We start from the raw sequence: 23,382 nt of genomic DNA on the forward strand, positions 1-23,382 counted from the left end.
GACCATGGTGTTATTATTCAGAATAATAATAAGTCCATGGGTGGACATAACAAAGTCCCTGCCAGAGAACAGGAAACAAAAACTTAGCTATAACAACAGAAGAGAGTGAGAGAGAGAGAAAGGGAAAGAAAGACAGACAGAAACAAAAGAGAGGAAGACAGAGAGATACAGACTGAGAGGGGGAGAGATGGCAAGATACATACAGAGAGAAAGAGAGAGAAAAAAGGATACAGAAAGGGAGAGAGACAGAAAGAGGGAGAGCGAGATAAAAATTGAGACAGTAAAATACAAAGATACAAGGATAAAATGATACAAGAATGCAGATTGAGGAAGGTTGGGATTATTAAAGATTTTAGTTCTTACCCCGATTTTTCTATAACTCCTATGGCTTCTAAATATGATTCAAGCACAAATTTAATTCACTTTCTTCATTCTTCAAATCTCAACACAATCAAATGGCATCGTGCCAATATGGGATGGTATTCTTGATATTATTCTTTGAAATTATTCAAATCAAGCAAATTATTACCAGGAAATGAAGCAAAACATGAAAGTGAAAGTGTCTACTAAAAAAATCAAAGAATTGCATACACACACTACACATACACACAATATATATTGATGCATACACAAAAGGCTTGATTTTGGATGTTCTTAAGTATATCCATGTGTACTGGCACATCTCAACATCCAACATTGTTTATATCTCATATACAAATATCTCTTTAAAATATACATATTTATACTATGTACAGGTTGAGATGTATGTTACAAATATACAATGAAATTTTACATGAGAACTTACATATATTACAGAGTTAATAATTCAATTAAGAAATATCATACAAGTAATATACAAGCTATTTACAAGCATTATATTTCATGAATGTTTTTAAACTGAAATAATATAGTAGAGTTCACTGACACAGCGGGATCAATGAGAAGGTTAAAAATACTACTATCCAGCTCAGTTGATAAAGAGAAAGCGACAGACAAAAAGTACACAACACACCATTACTGGACATAGAGAAACAAATAGACAAATATATCAATAAGTGAACGCAAGAAATGTTTAAAACATGGTTTCAGTGCTTATTCTATACCAATGTCATTTATCTTCAAAATGCTGGTACTGACGCTCAATTCAAAGAAGTTTTTTTTCTTATAAGATAACACTGACACCATTGTAAACAATCACGAGTAATCAATACAAGGAAGATTAAATAAGCGCTCAACTTTTGAAGACCGAGAATAGTCACAAGGCATCAATGTAGCTTTACACAACTTTGGTATCCAGAAACATGGCAAATATATTTATAGTTCCACATCAAACTATATTTTTTTTCTCACAAAGCAGAAAATAACTCTGATAAAAAATAGATTGCCATTTCAATAAAGCGTGATAATAAGTTTGTAGACTCGCTACAAACACTATTGAACATCCACAGTTGATTCAAAACACTAATGTGAAAGAAACATGGAAAACATCAAATCAAATGATGGGACATTCTGAAATGAAAGATTAATTTATTGTTCTACAATACATCTGCGCACACTGATAAATATTCATTTCTCAAAATAAATCACTATGGAAAAGGAAAACAATACTGAAAATATATGATGAGGTTGAAAATATATGACGTTGACATTCATAAAGCACAATAAAATACTGACATCAAATGACATCAAAGATAAATGAGGCGAGTTTGTAAAATGAGTTGTATACCAATTACGTTGTCAGTTCGGCGGAGGTGGTCTCACACCGGCGGCGGCCCTCTGACGTAGCTCATGACCGGTCCCGACGCATCCAACATGAGGTTGTCGGTGAGCGACAGGTAGCAGTCGCCGTGGTACGGTACCACCATGGACGGGAGCACCAGGACCAAGACGGTGCAGAGAAAGAGGAGAACCTGAATGGGAAAGGCCACGCCCAAGACCCGTCTCGTGAAGGACTTACTTTGCTTCGGGAGTTCGTACTGCTCGCAGGCGTCCTTGGCGTAGATGACGGTTCTCTGGGGGTGGTGGTGTGGGGAGTGGGTAGCGCTACCGGGATGGTCCACCATGTCCAAGTCCTGGTGCTGGCTGGGTAAGATGGCAGGCTTCTGGTGTGGTAAGATGGCAGGCTTCTGGTGTGCTTCCAACGCTTCCATCGAGGTAATCTCCTGCATCAAAAACATGAGTGAAATGAAAGCAATTTTATTCATTATAATTCATATTGGTGCATGAGCAATTGATTTATGTATTCAAATCTCATTCATTCAAGCAGCTGCGAATTTGTAGAGCTCATGATGAGAATTGAAATGATTCGAAAATTAGCTTATTGAAAAATAATCAAAGGGAATAGTGACAAATTTGACTTTTTTTATTTCTCAGCACAGTATTGTTACATACGAAAAAACATATAGATATATTCTCATTTCAAGCACATAATATAATTCATAGAGCTCCAGACTGAAATTATAATACTTTTGAAAATAAACTAGTCTAAATCCATTAGGCCCTAGGCCTGATAACACTTGAGCTTTGATCTACAGAATTTTTAAAAATGAAAATGTGTTCCACATGTTAATTTGAAACAATAAAGATAAAGTAGCTTCGAAATGCTTGTTTAATAATTCCTTGAACAGATTTCAACTATCTTTCAAGTAAACTAAAATTTACTCCCATTTTGTTAAAAAAAAGAGGAATATAAAAACATTAATTTAGTTACAATTTTTAATCAAAAATCATTTTTCTTGGAAACCTATGTTTTACCAGCTATGTTTTATAACAGGTTCCTCATATTTTACATAATTGCATTTCTTCATCAAACAGAAAATTATATATTTTGTCATTTTGCTTTTTATAAGTTCTATAATATGTTAATATTTTGTGGAACATCAAACAATAAAAATCAAATCATAACTAATTTCCATCTGTTTCTCATTATGTTTGAGAGAAGATATAATTAATCATAATCTAAATGATAACTTACCTCAATAATAGGAGTCATATGTCCACCTTCAGAGTGCAAGTAGTCTGGTGAGACAGTGATAGGTGTGCAGCCTTGTGTCTCAGCATCCCGTACCCTGCCATTCTTATCCATCCACAGCACGATGACATCCTTCCAGCTCCCGACCTGATCCTCCTCCAGGTCTCCGGCCTCCAGGTTCTTCCCGCTCTTCAGTTCTTCCACCAGGGTGTTGGTCGCCTCTATCAGGCGGTCAGTGTTATCGGTGGCCTGGGAATCCAGCTCCCATTTGGATTCCAGTTCCTCGGTGGTCAGTAGGAGATCGTTGACCTCCTTCTCCAGCCCCATGATCTCTTCCTTCAGAGCAGCTTCCTGGGGACTGTCCTCCGCAGGAGGTGGCACCGACCACAGGTAACATTGCTTGTGCTTCTGGGTGCTCAGGTACTGGTCCAAGTTACCTTCAGAGCAGGCTTCTGCGATCTGAGAGACGTAACTCATATAGCCTGACTTGTTGAGGGAAGTGTCATTCTCATCCACAACGGTACAAGGGCTGTCAACTTCGGAGAGCTTCGGCGTGTCATGGGTCGACTTCTCGTCGTCGGTACTCAGCAGCGAGTTGAATCCTGTATCGCAACTACCTGTACAGCTGCCTTCGGTCTGTACCGACTGCGTGTCAGATACAGAAGATCCAGACTTTCTCTTGTTGCGTTTGTTCTTCTTTGACTTCTTTCCTTGCTCAGGACTCATGATTGAACTCTCTTCCTCGTCTTCTCCCTTCAGTGCTTTCGATAATGTATGCTTCACAGCAGCCTGAATACTAGCCAGTTCAGTGCAGTCTCTATCGCAGTGTGCTTCTCCCGCCGGCCACGTGAAATTGAAACTACCAGTACAAGTTTGCATGTAATCCTGCCATAGAGAGTGGCTGAGAGGAAGTGAATCACTTAGCGTCGTATTGCTGGCTGCCTCAATAACTTCCTGTAAGCCCTCTGATTGGCTACAACTATCTACTTCCTCCATGGAATCTGTTTGTTTGCCTGCGGAGCTTCTCTCCTCCACTGAGTCCAAATCCTCATCATAACTTGGCACCATTCTACGGACAATGTTGGACACGATATCAAAACTATCGGACAAGGAATGGGACGTTTTCACTTCTGCTCTACCCAAAGCATCTGAAAAGTCAGAAAATCTGGAATTTTGGTCAGGACTTCTGTCTTTTTCCTCAGGTGCTATCTGATGCACAAGTTCGGTCACAAAATCCAAAGACTCATACATGTGACTAAGACTAATACCCGTTATTTCTAAAAGATTATCCTTCTCTTCCTCCTTTTCAGTTGGGCCATTTGACCACTGGGAATGTCTCCTCTGTCCTAAACTGTGTCTTCGAAATGGAATGCCAGGGGTAGTTTCCTCTTCTTCATATCTTGGAGAGCTGCTGGCCTCATCATTTGATAACAGAGATGGGAAAAGCCTGGAGCCTTTGAAAAATGACTGAGCATCAGGCGAGGATGAGAGGCTCTTGAGAGAGGAAAACAGAGAATTGGTTGATGACTCATTTGAGATTGGTGGGAAAAAATGTGGGTTTTCCTGAGGCCACGTAGAGAGCAGTGTTGGGGGTGAAGCAGATGCATCCTCTTCAGAAGAGAAGATGGAATCATCCGCACAGATTTCTGGAAGGTCATCTTCCATTCCATCATGTACCTCCTCCTCTTCTACCTCCTCCTCTTCCTCTTCTTTACTATTCTGTAAGTGAGAGGATTCCTTTCGTTCTGAGCTCTCGTCAGAAGTAAAGGATTCCATCTCCAAAGAGTCTGGGTATTCTGCCACATCTTCCATGGAACCAATCATCCACCCGGCAAAGTCATCATTGAATTCTTGGGTTTCCTCTGTGTACATGATATCTAATAGTTCAGTGGTGCTATGGACAGCATCCTCTGTAAAGAAACACTCATCCTCCAGATCTGCGTCATACTCATCTCCGATATCTTCATCTGATGCCAAACACTCCAAGGCTTCCTCTGCTTCCTCCGACAGAAAGTCTGAACCAACCGAGTCTAAGCGACCATGGTGTTCTTCAAGATTTGCTACTGCTTCAGAGTAGGCATTGCACATATTCTCAAAAGACATCTCATCTTCTTTCTCCTCCTCTACCCCATCTCCCTCTTCAATCTTCTGCTCCTCAATTTGACCCTTCAGTGCGGCATGCATTTTTTGAAGATCTTCTGCCTTCAGCATGTGTTCTTCTCTTGGAGACATCGACCAGAACTCCAGGGCTGCTGCTGCCTTGGAAGTCTTCTCCTCTTCCTCCATCTCATCCTCTACCTCCTGGAGAAAATCCTTCTCAAGCTGAAGATAGGCATCCAGCATCTCGTCCGTGAGCTCCATGATGTCGGGTGTCTCACTAAGCGGGAGCACTAAGTCATCATCAAGCTCACCCTCCTCGTCTTCCTCATCCTTTAATGGAAGATGATCATCAAAGGCAAAATCCTCAGCAGAGACCTCAGAGGCATCGCTGATGCTGAAGGCGTCGTTCTCTGAGAATGCTTCCCTTGCCACCAAGATATCATCATACTCAATTGTCCGCCCCTGGTTGTGCATCCTGTTGCCATAGCCATCGACCATGTCATCGTCTTTGGCCCCGGAAGGTTGAAACCTTGAATGGATAAGATGGATGGAGTTCTCTGACTGAGATAGTTGAAGTTTTGCCTCTTCATGGTCGCTCTCTTCCATGATGAAGGGAAGGTCTGGTGTCGTTGACCTCTGCTCATCTCCAGAGGATGTACCAGAAGAATAGGCCTGTAATGAAAAAAAAAAAACATATATACCCTGACAAAACCAACCTGAACAGTAGGGGAAGGCGGGGTAAGTTGAGCATAGGGGCAAGTTGAGCCACCAGCCCCAGGCCAATAATGAATGAGTCAGACATTGTGGTGGTGCCATGTATTGATGACCCATAGCATAACCCCTAACCCCACCACATTGTTTCCAACTTTGAAACAAAAAGTAGTTTTTTAGAGGGAAAAATATGAATTTCAGCCAAAAAAGTAAAAAAGAGTGTGAAATAGATAAGTGCTTTATAAACACACACGTCTTTAAATATAATAAAGACATGATAACAATATTATTAGTCCAGGTATGGATCTTAATTCTTGTCATAGTCTTTTATATGATGGATGCATAATAAATTTGTGGATACAAAATTATCGCACTAAGTTCGGACTGGGGTAAGTTGAGCCAAACAGCATGGGGCAAGTTGAGCCATGGTAATTCCTATGGTAATGTATCTTAAAAAACAAACAAACCATAAAAAATAGATTGAAATGCAGGCTGAAAGGAGCAAATATACATGACTGCTCTTTTCCTTTTACAGGATGTTAGTATTTATAGAGAATTAGCAAGTGAAAAGACTTTAAACAAAAAAGTGACATGCTGGTTGTCCCCCCATACATTTTGTACATAGTTTTTGTGGCTCAACTTACCCCAGAAGGTGGCTCAAACTTACCCCATATATGGGGCAAGTTGAGCCATTTGACATCGGTTTTTTCAAAGGTCACGATGACTTTCAGTGTTGGGGTAGAAAGTTATATATAGGTGGAAAATATTTCAGAAGAATGAAATTTCAAGGCAAGGTACTTATATGGACAAGATTATTAATCATATCAATTCTAACATGCAAAAAGCAAAAACTGTCACAACTTACCCCGCCTTCCCCTACTTAGTAAAGCTAATCTGAATTGAGTCACAAACTCCCACATTTTCAACAATAAAATTAAGCAAATTATTATATTCATAAAGATGCAAGATTTTAAAGATTACTTAGGAATTTCAACAACAATCATGGCGAATAAAACAAAAGAAAAATGAACTCTCAAGAGATGTTTGACTTAAATTGACATCAAATTTCAGGCAACTGAAATTAAAGTGTCATCAGCATCATCATGAGCAATATGTGGAGAGGGGATGACACAAATGATCACACCCTCCACCCCAGCAATAGGTTTGCTGCTTGAATCCACTCCAGTGATCATCATCATCATCATCACCATCATCATCATCACCATCACCATCATCATCATCATCATCACCATCATCATCATCACCATCATCATCATCATCATCACCATCATCATCATCATCATCAACATCATCATCATCATCACTACCTTCATTACATTCTTTATCATATTTGGTATTGAATACATTATAACTATTTCATATTTTCATTGAATAGATGAGTGGTTGTATTAATTTTTCCAGTTCTTAATACCACGTTTCTACTGCAAATAAAATTCAAGAAGTCAATACGTTACATTCTTGAACAAAATATTTAAATGCGAGGCTGCAAAGAACTAAGAAATTAACTTTACAATAGAGTGACAAACAATAAGACAATGGAAACAACTCAAAACAAATGCATGTAAAAACACAATCAGGGTTCTCTTGAGAAATTCATGTGGTAAAAAATTCTTGGAATCTGCTCTTTGATTCTTATTTTGAAGAGGGCGATCAGAAATATCATGCACGTATTAATTTGGATCTAAGAAATACTGAATGTTTTGATATTTTAATAAACAGTTACAGCAATAACAATCTCATCTCACTATCCTACAAATAACATTTATACACATAGTTCAAATTCATCAATTTATGCAATGGGATATCTACATCTTATCTTTAAATGGAAGAAATAGAGAATATTTTCAAAGTCAAATAAAACTTATGCATTATATTAATATACAACATAAAACAAGCAGTTGCATTTTCTAATTTTCTGCCAAGAAGTTCCAGTAAAGATAACGTATGAAGCCTTGAATAAAGACAAACAACAGATAATAAGGCTTACGTTAATTTGTTGATTATAAGTGGCCTATAAAGTCCTCTGGCATAGTATCTCTAGACTACCTGTATAGGTGGGTTCAATATCAATTTTCAATTACAAAATTGAGTGTCGAAAATATAGAGCCATTTATATGTTGATCGTCTTTAAATTTCCCACTTTTGTTAGCGCAGCTTGAGTGTGTGCAGTTTGACCGGGGGGGGGGGGGGGGGGGGCACATACATTGCATGACCCCCCAAAAAAGTAAAAAGGATGTCTTTTTCAAGATAGGGCACGTTATGTACGTAACATGATAAGGGTGTCAAAAACAATAAAATAATGAAAAAAGTGTATCCATTTTCGCTAGGAAAGCTACGTGTTTATGGTCAAATTTGCGAGGGTGTAAAAAATTAAGACTAAAATGTTTTATAAAGGATGTACTTTTGCCCCAAGAGTCAACACTATGTGTTTAGAGTATGATTTGGGCGAGATGTAGGAGGTGGGGCTGTACTAAACCCAATGATATAGGTGAAAGTAAAACCGACATCCGCAACATAACAATAAAAATATTGCTGTACCTGTTTAGGGGGTCAATTCAGGGAACTTGAAAACAGTATCGTTTTGTTTCCAATACTTGCTAAGTGCAGGGTCTCACATGCCAATACTTGTTAAGGAGTGCATTTTCAGAAATTGGAAAATACGTGTTTAGGGTGCTTTTCAAGACCCCATGGTCGCACATGGTATTCACTCGTCAATGGAAGTGGCTCCCCCATGAGTTTGAACCGTCACATGAAAGGTAAGTTCTTGCACTTGTTTGTGTAGGCTTCCACTGTGAGAGTAACTTCAAAGACGTTTCAAACCTCAATTGTGTTCAATGTCACATTCACGATGCTCAATGTCATAATATTTGAGCTAATCGCATTTTGAAATACGTTTACTTTTGCGATTGGGAATGGAGGACATTGAACACATCCTTTGTTTTTCCATTATATCTGCATTTTGTAATCACATTTCATGTTGCTGGGAGGGGGGGGGGGGCATCATGCCACCCCCCCCCCCCCCAGTTCTCAATACACCTAAAATAGCCCAGTCCTTTTAGGGTTAAATGGCAGTAAACCTACTGATCCATTTGTCCTTATTCTCATTAAACAGAAGCATGGGAAGCGAAGTGAATTCAGACGTCATCAAACCATTTAAACATTTAAGAGAACATAACCTTTCAAGCGTGAATCCTCTTCATGCCTGATATATGCTCAAGAATATTGAATTAACCACATTACCACCATGCCTGGCAAAAAAGCAAACATGAATTGAACTCATGGACTCAATACATCCTTCATTAAGTAATAATACAAAAGCTAATACTTTAATAGTCATAAATTGAAGAAAATTGGAAGTACATGAATAGGTGAGCTGGTGGGAAAGTATGATCGATTTGCCTTACAAAGATGAAAGGAATCATCCATTCATGATTGAACAGTCAAGGTAATATATAAAAGAAGGATATATATGCTAAATATGGATACAAGATTACTGGTGTATTGGCTCACAACTTGGAGTTCAAGCTCTAGCCTATGATCCAATGGGCAAAAGTGTATTTCATCTCATATTTGGACATACAATTTGCTTTAAATTAAGGGGGAAGGGGGGGGACATGTGTAAAAAAAAATGCTGGTTCTTTTTAGAAGTTTGATCCTATGTAGCAACTGCTTGTTTGCTAGGTGCCTTGTTTATTCCAAATATTGGTCATCAAAGCTTTGCATCTCCATACATATGTCAATTATCATGTTGTCATCTCTTTAAATTTGATCCATGTACAACTTCAGTACATACAGCGTCTTCTTCTACTGTTTCTTTTTTTCCTTCAATTTTTTTCCTGTCAGTGTCCTGTTTTATGTGCCCTCTCTTCTTGTGGTATTTCAAAGAAACCGAGTTGTCTGTTCCTAATGCATGTAATGTTAAGGAGGGATCTAGCTAACTATTACCTGTAACACACCTCCCTATTTGATATTCTGTCAGTGCCAGGTGTTGGGAGGGGGGGTATCATAAAGCTTAGTGACTGATCATGTGGCTGATTTTTACACACAATAATCAATGTAATCTATCATAGGAATCAACCCTACGATCAATTGCTAAGCTTTATGTCTCAGGGCCCTGGAGAACCACATTATTGTGTAACAATGATGGCCATGTATTCAAAATACACTTGTGGTCATGTTAGTGGTTTACCATACTTAATTGCAGGTTCTATTTAAAGAAATAATCAATATTTTGAGGACAGGCTCTTTCAAATTTGCTTATTGTTTTAGGGTAGCTGTAAGGGTCGCACCTTTATCTATCTACAACTATGATACTACAAAATCACCGCAGAATAGAGAAAGAGCATGGATGTGCTCCATGTATTTATTCTTACAATTATAAAATTTCACATCACTATCATCTTTAAATTACAATTACTACACTCATCAATGCGGATACCACTGTCAACACAGATATGATATCAACATCACCATCATCATCAACATCATCATCATCATCATCATCATCATCATCATCATCATCATAACTTTGACTTATTTTGAAGAGTAAGCTTCTGGGTTTTTAGCAATGGCCCTATGAAATTAAAAAAAAAACTGCATTTGGTACTTGGTTGAAAATTGAAACTTGTAAGAAGTAACCAATGCCATCACATCAGCTATACAGCAATGTTTGTGACTTCCACTAAATCCTAGACCTTTGAAACACAAATGTGCAATATTGATTGTAAATGGCAAAGAACAATTCAGGGCCCCGTCTTACAAAGAGTCATGATTGATCAAATCAATCGTAACTCTATGGTAATCCATCTATCTTTTTTTTCTACACGATATGGCAATATGCCCTTTGTAGCCAAAGGTGGACACACCAGTGTCAAGAAATTGATGAATTTATGAATATACATCATATCTAGAATTTTTGTTTGAACAAACATATTTTTAAATGTGGGTATTGCTGGCTTTCCATAGTTGAGGTTAGTCAGATCAATTGCAACTCTTTACAAAACGAGCTCATATTGATTACAGGGGCCCATCTTACAAAGACTTGCGATTGATCTGATCAAGATATAAATGTATATCTATAAAGTTATTGATTTCTTGACAATTTGGTGTGTATTCCTTTGTTTGACATTTTGCAAATTTCCTGTAGAAAAAATCATGACACTGATGGATTTCCATAAAGTTACAATTGATTGGATCAATTGCAACTCTTTGTAAGATGGGCCCAGGTAATGCTTTTGCAATGATGATTAAATTGTACTTGTAAACCTTTGTATTTCACAAATCCCGATTAACTGAAATCACAATTAATTTAAATGGATGCGTAATTGTGGTCACAAATCTTCACATTTCTTGGAAATTCACACTTCGATATTGAAGAAAATTAAATAAGATTTTAAGATTTGTAACCATGATTTTGAACATCTCTTTTGAAGCAAAAGGATAAACAAATACCGTACACAAATTGTGTTCAGAAAGGCCTGCCATATTTAAATATAATTCAATCAGTCATATTCCAAGAAACACTGTTCCCTAGGGTACCAGTATTAGCAGTAAAGGTAAAACTCAAGGTTTCACATGAAAGGAAAAATACCATATGCAATTTCATTTCTTGATAAGTACTTGTGTTCATTCACTGTATGTGTAAAGACAGACTAAACGAGTGACTTATTGCTTTCCCATATGTTGCTTGTTTTGTTCATGGCTATTGTTTTTCTTTATAGGAGAAAAATATACTTGAAACCAGCTGATTTGCATAAACAGAAAATCAAAGAATCATATCAGTGAAATGTTGAGAAAATATGAATAAATAATAAGTTATGAGCACTTCAACATAGAGATCACTAATACTATGAAGATCTTCCCATTGGTAATGCGAACAAGATGTGTAATGCCACACACGAAAAATTTCACAGTTTATACACATTTGCAATACATGTTTCACAAAATATGTAATGAACGAATGAGCAAAAAGAAACTGCCGACAGTTACCATCGTAATAAGGCTTCTCATCCAATCAAAATCAAGGGATAAGTTGGCAGATCTGACAATTTGCTGGACAAAAATGTTGGTTAATTGCTTGTGTCCAACAAAGGAGAGAAATGCTGTCCCAATTACTCCCAATGATTTATTCTTGGATTAATTATTTTTTTTTTTCACACTAGCCAAGGGTTTCACTCTTTTTAAAAGGGCAAGTCCACCCGAAAATTTCCTTTGAATAAAACAATTGTTAAGAAGCACAATACTTGGCATGTTATAAAATTCAGATGAAAATAGAAAAAGTGATGGCATTTCAGGGTTTACTTATTTTCACCAAAGATTGATATGCACGTTAAGTGCGCAATATAAATACAGGAAATGATGATTTCACACGCTAGTCTGCAAGCTCAGACCCGTATCTGACACTTCAGCCAACAGGTCTAGAATGAAGACTAGGCTCCAAAGATTCTTGTCTGTGTCAGCTAGCCACAGTACATGTATATAGTCTAGTCTCACTAATTCAGACTTTACATTATACACGATGCTAATTGCGAAAACCAAGGGTCTGTGAATATAGACTAGTGGCACACTTGCTTGGTCTTTTATACATTTCATTTATCCCCCATAATTATAACTTTTTTTTGTTTTTAAAAGTAAGCAAAACTTAAAAATCCCATGTAGGTTCTTATTTTACATTCAATTCTTAATGAGATTTCAGAGCTATATTTGTATTTTCTTTCTTTCTTTTTGTTCAAATCAACAAATTATCAGGTGAACTTGACCTTTATTCAGATTGAAAATAAATCCTTCCTCACCTTGGTGGTTTCCAGAGCTTGCCTGACATGGCATAACATCTCTTCGGAGTGCGTCTTGATATTCTGCCATCTTCTCTCCACATTGATAGCGCCTAGTTGAAGGGATTCTCTCTCTCGTTGATGGGTGCTGAGATACCAATCGTCGTCTTGGAGAAGACTGCACAGCTTAAGAACGACGTCGATGCTCTGATTGTTGTGATCTATCTCATCTTTGATATTCTGTTTGAAAATATATTTTTTAAAAACAGTTCAATTAGAATAGCAATATTTTCTAAATCATCAATATTATAAGTATATCCATTACCTACACAATGGTACCCTAGAAGTACATGTATGAATATTTAAATCAAAGTACATATCATATTGTCTAATGAAAACAAATATTGCTGAAGAATGCTAAATAGAAAAGTACTCATACCAAAGGGCTAGAGAAGAAAATTTCATACCGCCTCATTCTATATAGAAAAAAACTTATTTGTTCATACTTCCTTATAACTGATACTGAATTTATCACATACATGTACATCGAATTATTGTGAATTTTTAAGAACCATTTTTACCAATATAAAATTTCTAAGTTACCCCTATCCTACCAGAAAATAAATGGCCCTTTTCATTAATAGATATTAAATGCAGCATTCATGATGAATTGAGGAATGACTAGTGACTAAAATGAAACACAATAACTGCTTCATTCACAGAAAAAGAACACAAATTTGATTTGATTAAATGAAAAAAAAGAAGTTCAAGCATACAAGACTAATAATTAATTGTTGACAGCATCTTAATTTCAATTTCAGCTACACTGGGAAATTTATACACAACCAAGGATATGCATCTTCAATACTACACATTTCCTTCACAACATGTTTTTGTTATAATCTAAGTATCGTTTCCTGCTGTTGTGAAAATAAACTGAAAAACATATTCTAATTTCATCAAACAAATTTGCAGGTTGGATTGATAACTGCAATAATATAGTCTTAAGGTTGTGTATTCAGACCAAGCCTCCAAACATAATGGCCCGGATTCTGAAGTCAGGTTTAACCTAAACTCGGGTTTAAAGTTGTGGTTAAAGTATGGATAGCCAATTAGTACATTAATCACTAACAGTAGAGATATCATATTTCAGCTCATTTGGCTCTTAAATCATTCATAATTGTCTAGGAAGTATAAATAGATGATTGTCTTCACCATTGAAGAATCAGGAAAGAGGACAGTAATCATAAGAAACATACAACTTACAAAATATTGACACTTTTGGCTTTCGATAATTTTAGCACAGAGCCATGGTCTAATTAACCAAAATTCAGAATATGGGCCTTTATAAATGAAGTCACTTTCAAGGTCAATGATACTAACCCATTACACGTAGATTAGGACCTTGCTCTCATCTTCTTTCTTAAACCAGTTCATTAAAAAAAAATATAGTTTGTATTGAAATGTTAATATGGATCTGTTATGTTTTCCTGTTTTGTTATGTTTTAGGGCTGTTTGGGAAACAGAATATTGTTGAAAAAGCTACACTGGTAAGGAAAAACAAATGCAATAAATGAAGCTAGATAAAAATTATTATCATATAAGACCACTAACCTGAAGAGATCTTAATCTTGTTTCCAGCTGGCCGACGTCCGACATATCACCATCCGTCTCAAACAATCTCCCTTCGATCTGCGTCAACCACGTCCTCAACTGACCGATCACATCCTCGACCTCCAACGCCATGCTCATGGCCTGCTCCGCGCTGCCAAATACACATGCAGCTGGACTTCTGTTGAAGAAGAACGGAGAAATGTAAACAACGCTTTACAATGTAGCTTTACATAGGTTATTCCCACCCAGCCTCTTAGAGATCAATCCTCACACAAGGAGCTTCTAATATGAAACTTCATGTAAGTAATTACCGTTATAAAAGCTGAGTGAATCAAAACAAGTGTTATTTCAATCTGAGTCTCGGTTGCATTTTATTGTATGCAGTAACAATGACTTTCTATCGATGCTTTTGTTGAGGAAAGGGCTATACAGCCGACTAGCTCATTTCCTTGTAAACCATATTGTTTTGGTCTGTCTTTCTCACTTTCTCTCTGTTTTGTTGTTTTTGTGCTTTAAGTGGAAGTTACCATTCAATGCAAGCCAAGTTTGAAATGAAGTACAATTCTTTGGAAGACTTTACAATGTACATAGGTCCCCTTAAGTCAGTATCATTAAAAAATAAGGGAACAACGACCGTTCAACCTGCCAGTCAACCTGCTTTGATAAGGTCAAATACACATCCTATATCCTCATTAACCATATACCACAAGATGCACTTTAAAGTCAATAGAAAAACCAGCCTTGTATTATAGCATCACCTCAAGTCCTCACTACTCGAATCTGGTCAAGCTCCTAACCCATAATGCAACATTCTCAGCATTGTATTCTTGTAATATATACCCACTTAATCATAATATACTATGTAACTACTCAATACATTTATACTGCAGTGAATATGTTACCAAGTTGCAAAACAAGCCCTTTCCAAAAACATTTTAATTCTTCTGTACAAATAAATTAATACGCTAATCTATTCTCTGTTCTATCAAGTTATCTAAAAAAGGTATATTTTAAGACAGTCAATGAGAGATCATACATGGTGTTCGTCAAGGGAGAGTTTCATGAAAGGACTTGTTGGACGTTTCATCCGAAAGACCTATTTTATCTGACAGTTACCATAATAACAGTGATTGTCAGCCAATGAAAATCAAGGAAAGTTGTCAGATCTGACAACTTTGTGGGCGTGTCATGGTCTAGTGGTTAAGGCTCTCATCTTTCAATCTAAGAGACGTTGGTTCAATTCCCAGCCATGGCATATTTTCCTTCAGCAAGAAATTTGCCAACACTGTGCTGCACTCAACCAAGGTGAGGTACATGGGTACCAGCAGGAAGTACTTCCTCAAAAAGCTGTGAGCACCAGAATGAAGGAGTGCCTCAAGCACCTAACAAGGTGGATATGTGCACTATATAAGTTCTCTATTATTATCATTATTCATTATTTACAACTTGACAGATGAAAAATGTTGATGAAATGATCCCCAGATAACAAACCCCTTTAAAGGATCTTCTAGAGAGGCGTATTACCTTGAAGTGCTAGCCTTGCGTGCCAGGAGTGGGCTCGGTGCGATGTGCTGTTGCAGTGCGAGCCACTGCTGGTTGAGAGACTCTAGCTTGGTGCTGATATCATCCGCAAGCCTGGGTTTGGAGGCCATGAGCTGGATCCCTTTCCTCTGTAGCTTGCTCCGGCTCACCTCCCTCAGCTGCAGCTCCTGCTCATAGCCCTACAAGGAGAACAAAAAAATATAACAGAAATAAAATCAAAATATCATCAATGATTGATAGCTATCTGAAAATCTTTGTGCTTGTTGTGCCTATATTACAATACAATACAATACAATACATGTTATACTCTATGCAGCATAAACTATATTTTGCATAAATGTAATAAAAAAAAGGAATCATACTGGCAATGTTGTTGTATGTGCTCACACCATAGGGATGCAAAGAAAGTGCGCTTGAAGTATCAGCAATAGAGGACCAAACACATTATACTTTGTTTATACAACATCAAGGCACATCTCTTTGGTGGATTAAAGATATTGTAATAAAACAGTGAGTACATGACACATGATCATGTAAATTGTAATAAACCCTCGCAGTGATTAAATTCAACATCTGTGCAAACATAAAAGTACCAAATGTCAAAGAAGGTTTCATCCGACACATAACTGGAGAGAATGATTAATTGACAACAGAAAGAAAAAGTAACACAAGCAGTAGAACCATATCGTATAGTTTCTTTATTTAGTCTGCAATCATAATCCATACTGAAACAATGCAGACATCCATCTCCATTGTCTTCTTACAACAATGTTAAGTCATTTCACGGAAGATTATTCAAAGTAGACTAAAAAGTTCATATCAGGACAACACTCTACCATTTAGAGACGGTTCAGATTAATATCACTAATCACAGTTTTCGAGAAGTACTCGGTCTAGACAAACGGATATAATTCCCTAAACTATATCCTGTATACATCCCTCTACTGCAGCAGAAAACAATGAATGAATCAAAGGGCCTTTTGGTACATGTATATTACAAGCCTATATTGAATGTATAATATAGTTACAGTTATTCTTAACCTACCATGCAATATAAAATTATATCTACCAGTAGAATCAAAACCCCCATTATTATCAACAGAATTTCACAGCACATAAAAAGGGGAAGCTGATGTTGGTTTACAATATAAACCACATGCATTTTTTTATGGTAATAAGAAAGTACAATGAAAATTTCAAAATGATCTTTCACTTTCTAAATATAATTTAAAGTTCTGTGAACTTGATTATCACTACCGGTAGGGGAAGGAAACTACATTGGAAAATATCCATTTTAACTGTACAGGTGTCTCATATAACTTATCAGTTTTATTTTTTTGAATGGACATTCAGTGACAGGACAAAAAATATTCCTCGTAAACTTTTTTAACTAGTTCACTAAATGGCACCAAAACTAAATGAAATATTAAATTAGATCTCATATTTTTATTTTTTGGAAATGATATTCACCCAGTTCATATTTCTATGAACTTGGTGAAATTAATCAAATAAACAAAAATTTGAAATTATATCCACAAGCTTACCTCACAATGGGCCATTGCATTTTGTTATCAAGTATTATCAAATACTAAATACATTGTCCTTTTCAATAGGTATAATCCTCATATTAATCCGAGCAACACACATCTTTCCTTAAAACTTGGAACATGCCTGATGCACTTGTCTACATACTGTCCCGTCGGAGTATACTATAAACACTCGAAAGACATGGCCTGTTCAAATATATACGTGGCATGATTTGTTTCTGCCAGCTACATAGATGAACATCCCATACCTTCAGGCGAAAAGGCAAATTAAAGGGCAGGGAGTGCTTAAACATGTGGAGGTTGCTGATAGAAAAGGTTAACTGCTTAACCACGCTTATATGATGGTACGTAAGGTAAATTAAGGGGCAAGGGAATGGCCTTGTTCATGAGGGATGGTGGGGCTTTATAGGCCCCCTCTCCTAATACGTAGAGGCCTAGGTCGGTATGCACCCTTGAACGTTGAAATTCACTGTGAACTCTCTTTCAAATTGATTATTATCCGTCATATAATTTTATCAAATATTTGATATTCATAAGTACTTCACGTATTCAAAAGTCTACATGTATAAACATTATTACTCACAATCCTTCAACCCTCACCCAACCAAATTTCTTCAGCATTGACATCAAGAGATAAATGGTATGCATGGTTTGTAAAAGAAATCATGATATGCAGACCTTTTTCGTCACGACTGCAAAGTGCAAATGAAATGTCAACAGCGTATACGGATGAGAGAGGACAAAGTCTTGGTTCACATCATTTTTATAAAGGAGCTTAAAATGAATTTCTAAAAGACTCTTTATGAGTTTTATCAAGAGCACTGTCTTGTTTAACACCCCCCCCCCCCTTGTCATGACGTAAACATCTGACTTTGACACTCTCCAGGCAGCATTCAAAATAATTTCATCACTCAAGTCAATTTTTTTGAGGAAGGCTCCCCCAGCCCCCTCTCTAACAGCTAATAATGATTTATCTAACTGCGGGGGTATAAATACATTTGCGGTTTCATAACCATCCAGATGAGATTGCAAGCTACATACTTGGTATCTATTTCAATCAGCCTAATGACCGGCCCAGTAACATGAAAGGGAATTTCATTCTTGCCATCTTGGTCTCATATTTCAGACTAGTTTGTACCAGGGTTTAAGACACCACGTTCATCAGCATGGAGCGTTGTAAAAATATGAAAAATATTGATACTAGTAAATGTAGTCTTCAAAGATGAATACTGAGTGAATTGAAATGATTTTAAATCTTCTAATAAAAATCTATTGTTATTCACTGGTCTCAAATTAAAAAGATTACAAAAAACCCACTGAAAATGAACAAAGCATTTTCTTAATTAACACACACTTCAAAACTTCAGGAAAACATAAGATGAAATTACTTGCAAAGACTAGACAATAATTTTGCCAAAATTGATAAACAATCTTGGTCATTAAGGAAAAAGCTCTAAGTTCAATCCTAAGTTTTTTTTTGCTCAGTCTTTAAAAAATGTGAAGCAAATTGCAATGTGATACCCCCAAAATTATTCCCTGAAGACCTAAAAAAAGAAAATTGTGACAAAACTAGGTACATGTAGATGTACATAGTATTAAGTCTGAAAAATAGACTAGACTTTTTAATATGGATTTTCTATTTTCAAGTTCGCTGGCAACATAGGAATTTGAACTGAGGGAAGGTCGGTTCAATGTACACGGTGACCTAACGCACATGGAATGCATATTGAGAACATGTAAGCCAAATATTGCATACAAGGAAGAGGGAAGCTGATACTGGCATGGAGATGAGATTTCCGCTTTATCCATCACCACCTTATCATCTGACCTGAAGTACAATTACACCTCGTCCCTGTAATTATAACAAATTCTTTCCCAGCAATATATGGATATCATATATACCATGCACAGACATAACTCTGGATGTATTGCTTTGCCTAATTGTCTGCCCCCCCCCCCTCCCCAACAAAAAAGGGATGTATAATTAAAACAAAGAATTTGTTTTGTATGGAACAAATCAACTAGAACTGAAAAACACCTTTCAATAATGTCATATTTGATATGAAAGAAAAATGTGTTGTTTGTTGAACCAACGAAACGGAAAATCAAACTAACCTTTTTTTCCGCATTCAGAGCCAACCAAATAGTACCAAAATAATCATTATTTTTCCTCCACGTAATGTACAAAATGACATCCAAAATTCAATAGCACAACTTCCCTATTATAAAATTTTCTAACACAAGTGTTTATAAAAATATGTACATCAGTACAAGTCATTCTGTTTTAGATTTTGTGACAGAAATAAGTAGTCTCTAACAATTTCTCCGTTCTGATATTTTATTTCAGTGCAAGAAAAGCGAAGAAATTTCCCGATTTAACACTCCAAGCATTAATTTTCAGATTTTATAATAATTTGTTTTAAAAATATGCAATTCTTTTATTCCAATGATAATGATAGTGGAGCGTTGTGGCCCAGTGGATTAGTCTTTGGACTTTGAAACAGAGGGTCGTGGGTTCGAATCCCAGCCATGGCGTAATTTCCTTCAGCAAGAAATTTATCCACATTGTGCTGCACTCGACCCAGGTGAGGTGAATGGGTACCCGGTAGGATTTTTCCTTGAACGCTTTAGCGCCTATTAATATGGCGGCTCAGCTACAGCCGGGGTAATAATATGATACCAATTATCAAAGCGCAGTAGAGTATATGCACATAGTAACTGCGCTATATAAATGGACCTATTATTATTATTATTATAATTAGGCATTTTTGAGTTATTTTTTTTTTACTACATGAAAATTCTCCCATTCCCTGTAGTGCATAACACATGCAGAAAACGAAAAGACTTATCGTTCCCTTGTAACAAAAGCTTGCCATTTCTCATAAAGCTACCGTCAATGCAAAACAGTGACATGATATATGTTCCTGCAATATTTGCTCCAATTTTTATATTTTCAGATGGCATGGGGTTAGAGTTTGGATTTTAATAGAGTTTTTTTTTTATTCAGAACAATGGAAAGATTGGCATTTATTTAGTTTTGAAAGTTAGGTTTTATGATTGGCTTAACATGCAGATTTTCCATTTGTTGCCAGAGCAAATGTCATGGAACCATTTGAAATGCCATGGCATATTCTTTAAAGGACAAGTCTATCCCAACAAAAAGTTGATTTGAATAAAACGAGAAAAATCCAACAAGCATGATGCTGAAAATTTCATCAAAATCGGATGAAAAATAAAAGTTAAGACATTTTAAAGTTTTGCTTCATTTCACAAAACCGTTACATGCATATCCTGGTCGGTATGCAAATGAGGAGACTAATGACATCATCGACTATTTCTTTTGTATTTTATCATGTGAAATATTCTTATTTTCTCCTCATTGTCAAGTGAAACAATCACTAATTCTTCCCTTATTATGTGGAATTAGTATTGTTTAGTAGTACATGGTTCAGTCAGGTTGGTCCTTATTGTCAAATATGTAAAAACATAAATATATAATTCAAATAATAGAGAACAAAGGAAATATTGAGTGAAGGACATCATCGACTGTCTAATTTGAATGTCACTTAATTGTGCATATCACTGATTTGTGAAAAATAGGCGGTAATTTAAAATGTCATACCTTTCTTATTTTACATCTGATTTTTATAACATTTTCAGCGCAATGCTAGTTTGATTTTTATTTATTTATTCAAATCAACATTTTTCTGGGGTGGAATTGACCTTTAAGCATAATGCAACTGCTAACCAAAAGCATTATAATTCTGATAAAAAAAGCGCAGTAACTGTATTAATTTCAGCTTGATTACAGGTTCACCTTTAAGCTTAAAATAAGAAATGTTTTTATAGGTCAAACTCTGCAAATAGAACATACATTTTTAGCATTCTGGAAATGGGTGGATGACATTGAATACATGGATTCATGTATCTTTACCTTGCACATGTGTTGCTTATGATGTTCCGAGACTCGCATATCAGCGCTGTCTGACACGGCCAGGTGCATGTCATTCAACCAATCAGAGAGCTCGTTATAGAGTACTTCGAACTCCGGGCTTGAGCTCAGCGGTGAGCTGTTGCTGGTACATGATGGTGAAAACCTGGGCAGAAAATGAAAGACATGGGAGGACAAAATCAGTGTTGCTGTCAAACATTCCATGAGAGTATGTGACAGCCTTGAACAGGCTGGAAACACACCCGGTATTGCAAAAGGATTTGTATGAATTTAAACAAATTAGTATTTTTTACCTAATACATGCAGTCATCTATACATTTGCCTGTATATCATCTAAAAATAGAGAAATGACAAGTGGAATGCCTCTGGCCGTCTCACCTGCATCACGTGATTCAACATAGCAGCAGTGCTGACTTTGAAAACTACTATAACTCGCACAAGATGTTCAGTGATACTTGGTTACTCTTATTTCCACGTTTTATGAACTAGACCAATACATTTACAGAGATAGGATGGTAATTCAACAAATACCCCGAATGTGGCCAAAATTCATTGACCTCACATGACCTTTGACCTTGATCACGTGACCTGAAACTTGCACAGGATATTCAGTGATACTTGATTACTCTTATGTCCAAGTTTCAAAAGTCAGATCAATAAACTTGCAAAGTTATGATGGTAATTCAACAGATACCCCCATTATGGCCAAAGTTCATTGACCTTTGACCTTGGTCATGTGACCTAAAATGCGCACAGGATGTTCAGTGATACTTGATTACTCTTATGTCCAAGTTTTATGAAATAGACCAACATACTTTCAAAGTTATGATGGTAATTCAACAAATACCCCCAATTCGGCCAAAGTCTATTGACCCTAAATGACCTTTGACCTTGATCATGTGACCAGAAACTTGCACAGGATGTTCAGTGATACTTGATTACTATTATGTCCAAGTTTCATGAATCAGATCCAAAAACTTTTAAAGTTTTGATTATAATTCAACAAATACCCCCAAATCGGCCAAAGTTCAGTGACCCCAAATTACCTTTGACCTTGGTCATGTGATGTGAAACTCATGCAGGATGTTAATAGACTAATTGCTATATACATGTATTCATGAACACCTCGTCGGTTTCCCGCAGGAGGGACTTAATAGCGCGCAAGTGTGCAAAACGTACATTTTTCGGGAAAACGCAAATTATGTTCCAACTTTATTTCTGTGCTTTTAGCAGCTAGTGTATTATTATTTTCTGTCCTAATTCTCAAACTTTCTGACAAAGCAAGATGCACCACTGCACCGCCGAGAAGCCCTGCCTCTCGCTCTAGATCTACGCCCTAGTGCGCTTTTGCATCCCGCTTATTTAACTTATTTAACCAAAAGTAGCGATCTTAACATGAGTTTCACCCTCAGTGAGCATCAGGAACAGCTTTATTTTGGCTTCGATTTTCATTTCATCATTTGAATTCTCGGATTTGGGTCTCAGTCCGCCGTATTTTCTTTTCAATATGTGCTGAAATTAGCGATAACATATGGCAAACACGATGTCAACAAACAGTGTTGCTGCGAAATTTGACTAAAAATTTGAATGAAGACCCCACGATCGAAGCCAAAATAAGGCTGTTTCGGGTGCCCGATGTGGCTGAAATTCATGTTAAGGATCGATTAAGAGTATTTGGGAAAAAATACGAGCTCAGTTCATGCAAAGAGGCAAATGGTTACATTATCTCGCTGTTCTTTTGGTATTTATTCCAGTCTTTACTGTTTTAGCTCTCAATCCGGACCGGCCTCACCCAGGGGAAATCCCCCCAACTCGCCGAGTTCCGCCCGGCTCCCAGCATTTGGGTTATGGGCCCCTGAATTGCTTTTATTCTAATCATGATCTGGCAAATGGGATCAGAAATTGGCCAAAATCAAATATGCAGATATCACTGCTATTTTCAGTAAAATTACAAAATACATCCACTCTTTTTATTACCAAGCCAGAGTTACCATGCCAGAGTTTGTTTACATCTTTATTGTGGAGGATTTTTGGAGCAAGCTGTGGATAAGTGAGAATGCGTTATATTCATATCATCATAACAGCTTTAGGGCATACATTTACATTACTTGAATATTGACAGGCAATTTAGGGGATTCACCAAAAACTTTAAAT

At 36.8% G+C, this 23,382-nt stretch overlaps 1 protein-coding gene across 3 annotated transcripts in view; it reads right to left on the minus strand.

Moving 5' to 3' along the window:
* Positions 1-329: 329 nt before the first annotated feature.
* Positions 330-23,382, minus strand: part of LOC121418356 — a 44,962-nt gene continuing 21,909 nt past the window's right edge. For 2 of the 3 annotated variants that reach the window (XM_041612176.1, XM_041612178.1), the window contains exons 5-10: positions 21,211-21,373; positions 15,712-15,908; positions 14,188-14,365; positions 12,595-12,813; positions 2,975-5,743; positions 330-2,162 (exon numbers count right to left, since the gene is read on the minus strand). In XM_041612176.1, coding sequence (XP_041468110.1) covers positions 1,758-2,162; positions 2,975-5,743; positions 12,595-12,813; positions 14,188-14,365; positions 15,712-15,908; positions 21,211-21,373 — 3,931 coding nt within the window. In that variant the 3' untranslated portion in view covers positions 330-1,757. The remainder of the gene's footprint in view (positions 2,163-2,974; positions 5,744-12,594; positions 12,814-14,187; positions 14,366-15,711; positions 15,909-21,210; positions 21,374-23,382) is intronic. The other variant, XM_041612177.1, reaches the window with a different exon arrangement.

The sequence above is a fragment of the Lytechinus variegatus genome, chromosome 7 (assembly GCF_018143015.1).
Source record: "Lytechinus variegatus isolate NC3 chromosome 7, Lvar_3.0, whole genome shotgun sequence".
In the NCBI taxonomy this organism is placed as follows: Eukaryota; Metazoa; Echinodermata; class Echinoidea; order Temnopleuroida; family Toxopneustidae; genus Lytechinus; species Lytechinus variegatus.